Source organism: Echinops telfairi, unplaced genomic scaffold (assembly GCF_000313985.2).
Source record: "Echinops telfairi isolate 266 unplaced genomic scaffold, ASM31398v2 ScPeMD7_7459;HRSCAF=8497, whole genome shotgun sequence".
In the NCBI taxonomy this organism is placed as follows: domain Eukaryota; kingdom Metazoa; phylum Chordata; class Mammalia; order Afrosoricida; family Tenrecidae; genus Echinops; species Echinops telfairi.
Window position 1 is genome coordinate 7,489,696 of NW_022111359.1, and position 11,985 is coordinate 7,501,680.

At 42.7% G+C, this 11,985-nt stretch overlaps 1 protein-coding gene across 1 annotated transcript in view; it reads left to right on the forward strand.

The window, feature by feature from the left end:
• Positions 1–11,985, forward strand: part of ADGRE1 (adhesion G protein-coupled receptor E1) — a 76,059-nt gene that overhangs the window by 7,673 nt on the left and 56,401 nt on the right. The window contains exon 2 of the mRNA XM_045300066.1: positions 11,313–11,459. Coding sequence (XP_045156001.1) covers positions 11,313–11,459 — 147 coding nt within the window. The remainder of the gene's footprint in view (positions 1–11,312; positions 11,460–11,985) is intronic.

The following is an 11,985-nucleotide window of genomic DNA, read 5'->3' on the forward strand; positions in this document are numbered from 1 at the left end:
TGGCCTGTGATCCTCCTGCATTGGGCATCATTGCATGTGTTTCATGAGTCTGAAGAGGACTCTATAGATGGGAATCAGACATATGGGCTAATATTGGACTTGTGGACTTGATCTGGACCGTGCTGGGACTTTTTAATCAATATTCAATTGCTCTTATATAAAAACCTCTTTCTTATTCACATATGAGTCTCCATGAATTTTTTTCTCTGATCTACCCAGACTAACACACCAAGGAATTTGATTACTCATCTGCTTGAAATCTGAACAGCCAGTCTGATTTTCTCTTTGGGAATCTGTTTCTCCAAACAGCTTTCATTATTCCAAAGAGTGCAATGCACAGAGCAAAATGTTCTTACCAGTAGACTATTGTTAAATTCTGAGTGGCTATTATGTGCCAGCTTCCTCCCTCTCCCCCTGAGAACTCAGATTTAAAAGGACATCTATGGGCAATGGATCTGAGGCAGGACAGAAATTTCAAGGCCAGTTGCTTTTTATAAACTTACAAAACCAAGACGTGAAGGTCTCTGCTCCAAGAGTAGCAGGTACCATGAGATGTTTGTCTATACCTAAGCAGTATCAGTAACAGCTACATTCTGTGAAACCTCAGGTTGTACATTAATATGGACACAGAAATATTCATCTATTCAGACACAAAACCATGTACTTGGAGATTTTACAGGAAATCTTACTATGGTTGCATTTCTCTAGCCATAGATTTTATAATCTAGCTAAATTTCCCAACACAAACCATGAATCTGAAAACTATAACATCTGAATGCATTTGTTAGACAATTCAAGAGAAAGGCGACAAAATGATACCTGATATCCAGAAATATGAATCTTAGAGCACCCAATATATTCTTACGTAAAAATAAAAGACATAGTGAATATTTAGTCTATTCAGGTGGCTTAATTCTGTTCCTGGTGACCTTTCCATCAGTTGTAATTAGTGAACTCAAACTCAGAACTCTTGATTTAGTCTGGTAAACTCTAAGTTTAAGATGTCAGTAAATTTCATGAGTCCAGTATAGTTCATCTTTCTATTGGAAATGTTGGTCAAGTGTTATAGCACACCAACCAAGCCTTTCAGGAAAGCAAACCCTTATCTGTAGACAATAAAACTGAATGTAGCCATGGCTAGCTCATAATCATGCTTTCAAAAGTGAAAGACTTGACTGGAATCACCGAACCAATGCCAGGCCAAATGAAATTATTTACTTTACTTTTATTAGCACCAAGATGCAATATTTTGAAGCATGATAGTGATTCTATTTTTTTTAAGGTTCAGATATGGTATCCAACCACTAAGTTACTCAACATCCGAAGTAAGCCTGTAGGTCAGCAGATAGATTCAAAAGAAACAAAGTTGTGACCAAGCTAGCAATTAAAATAACTAAATCATGCGCCTAATAAAGAAAAAAATATATTTTGTGACCTTAAAGTTTCAAACTGTCAGGGATTTACAGTCATCTACAGGATGATAACACCTGCACATCACTTTTTCTATAACCAAGTGAACCTAAGACATTCTAGCCCTAGAAACCAGATTAACAAACCCAAAGACTCACTGCCTTTGAGCTGATTGCCACTCATATCAACTCTATACTACAGGGTAGACCTGCCCTTATGGGTTTCTGGGACTGTAAATCTTTATGGAAGTAGAAAGCCTCATTTTTCTCCCATGGAGTGGCTCAGGGTTTTGAACTTCTAACCTTCTGGTTAGCAGCCTAACTGACAACCCTCTCTATACCACCAGGCCTCTTCCAAATTATACAAAAAATTAATTAAATCTTTAAACCAGTAATCAAAGAAAATATAGTTATCTTAATTGCAAAATACCCAGTTCTTTGTTTTCAGCTATTCAAATATTAGAGTTCTCCCCCTCTAGAAAAAAAAAATCTAAAATTGAACTACCAAACTTTAGCTACATAGATAAAATTGTGACTAAATCAAACCCATTGATTTTCAAATGAATATTTTAAACATAGTTTCTGCTGTATATGTCTCATATGCAATTCCTTATGTAGCAAATAAATACTTAGACATACTTAAAAGTATAGCAAATATTTGTTAACCCAATTCAACACTCACATAGTACCTAAAGATCTTAAGAGTGTCCAAACAGCACTGTGTTAGTCTGGGTAAACTGGGGAAACAAATCCACAGAAACTCATATGTATAAGGAGCTTTATATAAAGGGTAAGCGTACATTAAGAAAGCATCCCAACTAAGTGCTGTCCAAGCCCCTAAGTCCAACATTAGCCCATGTGTTCGACACCAATCTACAAAGTCTTCCTCAATCTCACAAAACACACGCAATGACACTGACTGTAGGAGGAAAGCCAAATCAGTAAGCATGTAAGCATCTCAGCGCTTGCAGGGGTCTCCACACAGCTGCTCCAGCACCCATGGCTGCATCAGGGTAGGTCCATGTGGGTTCTCCTTGGGGATGTCTTGCAGGAAGTGAGCTTTGCCAGCTGAAGCAGGGAACTGGCTAAGGCAGCTGCATTCTGGTCCGACCATCAGAAACAAGAGAACCGAGAACTTGAAAGGCAAGGCTCACGGAGCCATTTATCTCTCCGCCCTTCAATTAATCCCACATGTTTTTATTGGCCAGGTTGGCACAATAAACCTTAACTATATCAATCCACCCCTTTCCAACTTGGCACCTGTACACAATTCTTTAGCCTAACAATTGCAGCTAAGTAACACCTACACCTTAATCCTATAATCCTAGGCGCATATTTCCCCCACCTATGAAAGTTTGTAAGCCAACCACTTCATGTTTGTATACTCCCAATTTTGGGTATCAAATTACTATACTGCCCACTTACATTTACCCAGTGCTCTGAGGAGACAATCATATTTTTTGACATGAAGAATCTTCATTCCGGTTGGAACCTTGTGAAGTCCACATCCTTAAGCAAAGTCAAATTAGGACAGGCCATCAATAAAGTCAGTTCACAGGCTCAAAAATCTCTTCATCTGGTCGGGTTCTGGTCAACTCAATGTGGGCTGCCTCACTCAGCCTTCCCAGGGTGCCCATTAGTCACCTTGTCTTTAGACCATGGGTTCTCACAAATACTCTGTAAGCCTAGCCCCGTTGTGCTAGGTCATGAACTTTAGACCAGTCAACCCTCTCTTGTCTTCTCCTTTTCCTGTAAACCAAGTCCACAGGTGTCAGTGGCCAAACTCAACCCATCTCTTTATTGCTGCATTTCTCCCACTTCCACTCAACAAGTAGATCCAGGTGGTCACCTAGCAAGCATCTCAGCCTGCTCACGGGCTCCCTTTAATGTTAAATACTAGAGAGGAGTTTTCTTCATGGCTCCCATTTTTTTCCAGCTTCTGACAAAGACCATTGATTCCTGAGTACTCTAAAGCACTGGGTGGGGCATATCTTTTCAAAACTTTCTTTGCAGGCATGGCCTAAACCCATCTAAAGATCAAATTTTAATGGCTGAAAGCAAGTGGGTTTACAAGCTTTCATCTTCATACTTCCCATACTTTTCCCAGAAAACAACTGAGCAAACAGAGTAGCTTTATCTGACCTATGGCTAGACAAAGAAGAAAACCTACCATGAGGGAGAGGTCAAACAAACATCCACTCTCCATCCTATGATTTGTTTCTCCAGTACTCCACTCCCAAGGTACCATAATGTGTTAGTCTGGGTAAACTAGGGAAGCAAATCCACAGAAACTCATATGTATAAGAAAGAGTTTTATATAAAGTGTAAGTGTATATTAAGAAAGCATCCCAACCCAGGGCTACCACCAAACATAACTACTGAGCAAATAAAGTCTATTTATATTTTCAAGCTTTCCTTTAAACTTTCTTCAAGGAATATCTAACTTAATTTACTTGGAAGAATTTTGATTTCAAGGTTATTATAAACACAAAACCCTGTCCAAAGTAAATGAATTTCACTAATCATAATATAATATTTTTTTCACAAGCACACATAAGTCATAAAATTAAGAGTTCTTTTTAATGATAATACTGTCTGGAAGTAAAAACTACATCTCCATCTTTTTTCTACAGATGGTCTCATTTCACCAATCAAAATTAAATGCTCTTTCTTTAGTTGTTATTATTATTCTTAGGTTCTGAACAACGACCACATGTACAGGAGAATGAAACACTCCCTGGCCCTACGCCATCTTTATAATTGCTGTTATATCTGAGCCCTTTATTGCAGTACACATTTCAAATATACTTCCCAACTAAAAGTCACAAAAAGCAGTTAATTTGCATCTGAGGCTTAGCGTAGTAACCCCCAGGAGGGAAGAAGGAGACCCAGATGAAATATTTTCAAGGTTCAAGTAGAAATCCTCAAGATGACTCCCAGGCACGTTCCTAGGGGACCACAGGCAAATATCATCCCCTTGGATGCCCTCTTGGGCAAGGCTCACATATTCACTGGCCTCAGAAGTCAATTCATATCACGGGTTCATAAGGTTACTGACTATGTTTCCCTAATGACACCCTATTTTCACTGGGTCACAAAACCGGGGCATCCAGAATCAGAAACCTGAACCAAACTGACATCCACTGTTCCTTCCACAGCACTCTACTTTTCCAGCTGGGGCCTAGAATTCGTTGCAAGGGCCACCCAGAACTCACAGATGATGCTGGAGCTTATTCAGGAAGCCAACAGCTCAAAAGTCAGGACAGAAATGCTTAGGATACAATTGTTCAGTCAGGACAGTTTCTTCTCTGCCCTGCCCACAAAAAGACTTTTCTCTAGCCCCCATTCTCTTGGCCTGGCTACTGCCCTGCTTGGACAATATTACAAAGCTCTTAATTAATTTGTACAAATGAACATCTCTGTGTATTTTAACTGAAAAGCATTCCTTTATTTTTCCTTTTTGGTATTTTAAATCTGTACTATTGTCTAGATTGATGCCGCCAATGTTCTTTGGCGGTTACCTATCATGCACTTTCTCAGGAAACTGGCTGATATACGTCAGGTTTCCCCCACTTCTTGCTTCTCAACGCTGAAAGAATACACATGGCAGACACACTTTTGTAAATCCAAGTACCTTTAATGAGGGAACGGGAAGTTTGGGGTAGTACAGTCTCAGATAGTACACGCTATCTCTGGAACGTGTGCAAGGCCCCATGCGGGGGTGGGGGTGCGGGCGTGGTAAAGTTCATAACCGAAAATAGCTGCCTCCAGGGAGTGTGGAAAAACCACATGGAAAATGGCCAGAAAGTGGAGTCCACAGAGTCAAAAGAGGAGGCCCCAAACTGGAAAAAAGAAAAAGAGAGTGCAGCCCTGAGAGGGCTCATGTCTGCGCACTGTGCACACAGGACAGACCTTACCCTCTGACCTGAGAGCACGCCTGCCCTCAGTCTCCCCTATTTATTCTCTTCTATCCCCACTTGAGGGGGTGTGGTTGAGGGTATTGGCTGTGTTTAGTGACTAAGTTCAGGTGCAGGTGTGACATACTGTTGTTGGTGTCTGCTGCATGCCCAGGTGGACCTATGCTTAGGTGACCTTGGTCGGAGCATGCCCTGCTGTGGATTGCCCTCATAGGTGTGTAATGGGTGCTTGATTTCTTTCACACCCCATTTATTGTGGCATAGCCAGCTGATGTTTGGTTAGCTTAGGCATTTGGTGGAGACAACCCCCCTTTATCCCTAGTTTTTCTACCTTTCATTTACATCTGGTCACTTCCCAGCCAGCATATTAGCCTCCTGACACATTATAAGCAACCTCCATTCAATATTTGATGAAATACAAGATATATTCTTTGAATAGATTTGAATTCTCACCTACTGTAAAGCCTAGTACCGTAGTTCTTTGGATGTCTTCCACTTAATACTTTCCCTCTTAAAGTGATTACTGAAGATTTGTGTGTTACAGTAAAGCATGATGAAGGAATAAGATGGTTCTCAGCTAACAGAAAGGGGCTGTGAAAGCTTGTCCTAAAGCAAGCACTCATCTATGGGACCCATTGACCATTCTGTGCAGAGGAAAGCATACCAACCTATGTGTGATCAGAGGATTTTAAATAAAATACACGATCAGAGGAGATGTATTAGAATTAGAGCTTAAGTTCTGAGTACGAGATTTGCATATGGCTGCCATTTACAGTGAGAGCCCTACATTCACTTTGAGTCTCCACATGGATTTGTGCCTTCCCCCTTAATTAAATTATTTATGACCATTGACCAGTAATGTAAAAAGTTTCCCTTCACGCAGAGTGTGTTTTTTAAAAAAATAGATTGATGCCACTTCCCTGGGTAGCCCCAGCAGGGACAGTCTCACCCTCAGGGGGTTATCTGGCTTTGCCCGTGATAGAAATTAGGATAGCATGGTCACATGGTCATAAGTCATGTCACAACTAAAATGGTCAGAGGGCTCCCAAATCGATCCTGTAATCGTGTCTAATCTGCAGTATCATACATATTCCAATCATGGTCCCTGCCATGCTTCTATAGTGTCACCTACCAATGGGATGAATTCAGTTGATGCAGACCATCGTGCTTTTGAGATGAGTTTCTTTTGTTTTTCACCTTTTGTAATTAGCCACATGGCTTCAAATTCTTCAGATGCCATGACAATCTCATTCCAATGGTCTCCTTCATCTGAATGATTGTCCTGTCTAAGCCTTAATAAAGGAGCCTCTGTAAACTACTTAAGGATCTCTGATGGCATAGTGATTGTTACCTGTTGGGTTGCTAACTCCAAGGTCAGCAGTTCAAAACTATCAGCTGCTAAGCAGGAGAGTTGATGTCAAGCTTCAAACATAACCTTAACTTAGTTTATGGTTGTTTAAGAAGCTATTCATGTTCTGTTGTTGTTAAAAACATAAGCTCTGCCTGGTCAGAAGAGCCCTGGTGGTGTAGTGGTTACAAGTTGAGCTGCTCGCCACAAAGTCAGGAGTTCAGACCACTAGTTGTTCTGGGGGAGAAAGCTGAGGCTGTCTACACCCCAGGGCAGTTCTACCCTGTCCTAGACGGTTGCCATGAGTCTGAACTGACTTGATGGCAGTGAATTTGGATTTGGGCTTGGATGTCTTGTTGGACTTCATCATCAGCATCATTTTATTGAGATCGTTTGGGACACTTTCTTGAGAAGGGCATTTCAGCTGACCCTGGGGGAAGGGCCTAATTTATCCAGGCAAGGAAGTGGTAGGAGGGATCATACCCAGGAAGAGCAAGTGCTGGAAAGAGTTTAAGGAACTGAGAGATGATGAGTATGCTACTGGGACAGGTTAGGAGCTAGGCTGGAGAGATTGGCAGGGGCCTGGCCATAGAGAACTGGGTTGTTTTTCCGGTTTGTGTGGGTTTGCTCTGTGGGCGTTTGAATTGGAAGAGGCTAGTGATGGGAAGGAAGTTCATGGAGTTAAGAGACCACAGTTGTCACAGGGAGGAAGTTAGTGAAGAATAATAATGAAAGAGGAACTTGGAACTGAGAAGAGAGTTTCTGGGGCAGAATGCTAGGAGTGGGGGAAATCAACAAGGTGCCTTGGGGTGGTGGTGGGGCAGCCTGGTTTTCAAGACCAACAGGATAAAGTTGAAAGTGAAAACTGGCAAAAAGTCACCACGCTCATCCATTGCTCACATTGTCTCAGTCAGGGCATGTCTAAAGAAATTTTTTTTTGGCATTGTTACCTCCCTGTCCACTGCTTCTACTGCATAAATGTTTGTAAAATTGTAGACGCCTCTCTTTCCCTTCACATCCCATACCCAGGCCATTGACCTCCGATTGCTGCCTTTAAAATAAACTCAAGGGTCCAATCATTTTTCATCCTCTTCAGGGCTCTAAAAGCAAAAACCATCCATTTACACTGAGTAAGTTCTAACTCGTGGAAACACCATGTTTCAGAGGAGAATTGCCCCAAGGAGTGTGGGGGCTTTCAAAACGGAAATCTTTACAGAAGCAGATCACCAGGCCTTTCTTCTGCAGCACGGCTGTGTGGATCTTCACCACGAACCTTTCAGTCAGTGGTTGGGGGAAAGCCACTTTGCTCTGCCCAGGGCCCAGGATCAAGCGATCAAAAGGCACGTTGCGCTGGGTAAATTTGCTGAACAAGACCTCTTTGTTGTGGTGGCTGCTAGGTGTCATGGAGTCAGCTCCAGTCCATAGTGACCCTCTGCCCGACAGAATGAAACACTGCCTGGTCCTGCACTGTACTGAGAACTGCCGCTAGGTTTGAGCCCGGTGTTTGCCTCAAATCATCTTATTAAGAGCTAATACAGGCATCATACCGTTCCATGATTTAGTCGTATCAAACAGTGTTGTACAATCGCTACCATAATGTTTCAGAACATTGTCTTCCTTCTTGTACCCCCTGATATCAGTTCCCTCTTAACCCCACCGCCTGCGGTACACCACAGGAACTCTTATTCCAGTTATTTTCTCTATAGATTCATTCATACCGCCGCCCCCCCCAAAAACATAGAAAAATACACAACAGAGAGTCAAGAAGGCTACCAACGATAACAAAATACAACAGAGACAAACCCCAACATGAAAAAACAAAAAAACAAAACCACAGCAAATATTAAGAACCAGATCAAGCATTCAGTGTATCAAAAGGGAGATCAAATGACAAGGTTTTAACCCTTCAAGTCAGATTTATCATTTTAATCTACTAGCATCATCTCTCCAATACTCTCTGTCTGATAACCAAGTTATTTCCATCCTTCAATTAGGGTTAGAGGGAAATCATGAGGCATATTCCCTGGGTAGATCCTGTAAAGACATTTGGGGTTCCCACTGTCATCTGTAGCTCTCTGCTCACCAGAAACTAACAATCTGAGCTCTGATATGATTCCCTTCTTTGGGTTTGGATTATATAATTTACAATTCTTGGATCACAGATGTTGCTATGCTTCTACTTTGTGGTATTAATTGATGTCTTACTTAGATGACAGCTTGTTTGAAAACAAGGCATTAAGACCCCAGATGCTGTTCTACCTGGTACCAAACGCCATCTAACTTCTTGACCACATTTTGCTGTAGTACTCATATCTTCTATGTTTCTTTCATGAGGGCGAGTGTTGGGCAGGGCCATGTTGCAATAACGAATTGTTCTTAGATTGGAACTAGGAGTAAGTAGGAGCCTCAAATCCATTTTTTTTTGTTTTTGTTTTTAGTTGTTTGATAATTGAGGCCCTTTATTTTTTTCTTGAATGTATGTTTTCTATCTGCCTCTGGTTCACCTTAGGGACATCTTTGTTATTTTATGGTAGAGGATCTTATCTATTATCTCCCTGGAGCAAAAGGATTGCCAAGCACCATCTAATTTCTTCACCACACTTTGTGTTTGAACCCATTGTTAGAGCCACTATGCCAATCCATCTCCTTGAAGGCTTCTCTGTTTTTCACTGGCCCTCTACGTTACCAAGCATGATGCCCTTTTCCAGAGACTGGTCTCTCCTGACAACGTGTCCAAAAGTATATAAGAGGAAGTCTCACAGTCCTTGCCTCTAAAGAACATTCTGGCCGTAGTTCTTCCAAGACAGAAAGGTTTATCCTTTTAGCAGTGCTGTCAAGATTCTCTTTCAGCACCACGACTTAAATGCATGTATTCTTCAGTCTTCCTCTTCAGAGTACTGAAAAGTAAAGATGTGACTTTGAGGACTAGGGCGTGCCTAAGTCAAGCCATGGTATTTTCAGTTGCCTCATATGCATGTGAAAGTTGGCCGTTGAATAAGGAAGACCGAAGAAGAAGAATTGTTGCACTCGCGTTGTGCTCTAGAATATTGAACGCACCATGGACAGCTAACTGACAAACTGACCTGTTTTGGAAAAAGGACAGCCAGAGTGTCCTTTAGAGGTAAAGAGGCAAAACTCCATCTTACATGCTTTCGACACATTTTCAGGAGAGGCCAGTTCCTGGAAAAGGATATCATTCTTGATCAAGTAGAGGGGCAGGGTAGAAGAAGAAGGTTCTCTATGTGATGGATGGACCCAGTGGCTGCCACATTGTGCTCAAACATGGGAACAATTGTGGGATGGCGTAGAGCTGGGCGGAGTTTTGTTTTGTTGTGTATAGGGTCACTGAGTCAGAACCGACTTGATGGCAACTAACAAGAAGAGGGCTCCAGGCAGCGTCATCTCACTGTAGCAGCCTCCTCCCTGGCATCTTGTCTCGGTCTCTGTCTCATTCATTCCTCAACCAGTGGATGCTCAATCACACTGTGTTCCCCCTCTAGTCAAAATCCTCCCCTCACTCCCATCTATTTCAGATAAAAAGCTGGTCTTTGCGCATGTCATTCGGTTGTTGCTGAGTCTGCTCCATATGTTACTGTTCAGAACTGTGATTTGTAGAGTTTTCAGGGCTGTGATCTGTCAGAAGCTGATACTTCTTTCGAAGCATCTCTGGATGGGGTCAACCACAGACAGACCTTTTGGCTGATAGCCTGAGTGCCTAACCATTGGGACCTCCCAGGGACTCTGAGGTTGTACCTATGTGTTTCCAGGTCCTTCAACCTACCCTGTGATGCTGATGCTGCTGGTCCACGGACCACCCTTTCAGCAGTGAGGGATCGTCAAGATCCTTGGCTAAGCATGCTTAGCTGCCTTTACCTTCTCGGACCAGGTTCCCTTGAAACCCCTGTGATGCACCATGGCTGGTGTTGTCAGTTATCTTTGTGTTGACTTGTGTTCATGGTGACCCCATGTATTATAGAGGGGATTTTCATACTCTCAAGGATTACCAAGTCCCACTTGATAGTGGTTAGTTTGGGCTGCTAACTGCAAGGTCCACAGTTCAAGACCACCAGCTGCTCAGCAGAGAAAGACGATACTTTCTATTGCTGTAAAGTGTTACAGTCTTGGAAACCCACAGAAGCTGTGCTACCCTGTCCTATAGGATTGCCGTGAGCTAGAATGTTAGTGAGTGGTGGTTTCTTATTCAGTCGCATAGTAGTAACTATCTTTTCTTGGATTTCTAGTTTGAAGATTTAATTCATTCTTTGCGTAATATGGAGGAGCCCCTGGTGGTGTATTGGGTTATGGGGTGAGCTGAAAATGGCAAAGTCAGCCGTTCAAACGCATCAGATGCTGCTTGGGAGCAATATGAGGCCCGAGATTCCTGTGAAGAGTGGCGACCTCAGAAACCCACAGGGGCAGTCCTAATCTGTCCCTTGAGGTTGCTGTGAGTCCGAATCCACTTGGTGGCAGTGAGGGAAACATTCCTAATGACTGCTAGTCTCGGAAGTGGATCACCAGGCTTCTCTCCCAAGGTGCCTTTGAGTGGGTTTCAACTGCTGACCTTTCAACTAGTAGTTGAGTGCTTAACTGGTGACACCATCCTGACCTTGTCCAAACTCTTCCTCCCATGCTGCCCAGATGTGAATGAGTGTGAAAATACTTCGGTGTGCCCACCTTTTTCCACCTGCACCAACACCTTGGAGAGTTACTACTGCACCTGCAAACTGGGCTTCCTGACCAGCAATGGACAAATGAAATTCAAGGGCACAGAGGCAGAGTGTAAAGGTGAGTCCATCACCATTTGGAAGCCTTCAGCATTTGGTAGAGTGATCAGGGGGTATGTCAATTTATGTATCCACCACTGGTCGGCCAGGTTGTTCATCCTGTCAGGGTGGCTTGTGTGTTGCTGTGATGCTGGAAGCTAAGTTGCTGGTATTAAAAATACCAGCAGAGTCACCCAAAGTGAACAGAGTTCAGCAGAGCAGAATGGACAACAACAACAGACTCTAAAGATGGAGTCGGCTGTTCACTTGGGATGAATTAGTTACTGAAAACCTTCTGCATACCACAGAAACATTGTAAGATACAAAAGACCTCTTGCACACACAGAAACATTGTCTGATATGGAAGACCTCATGCACCACCCTGAGTTATTGTCAGATACTGAAGACCTCATGCCCAGCAGAACAAGTGTGAAGATGTTACAGGACCTGGCATTGTTTTGTTGTGCTGCACCTAAGGGTCCCTGTGAATCGGAATTGATTCCATGCCCCCTAACAATACCACCACCACCACCACCACCACCACCACC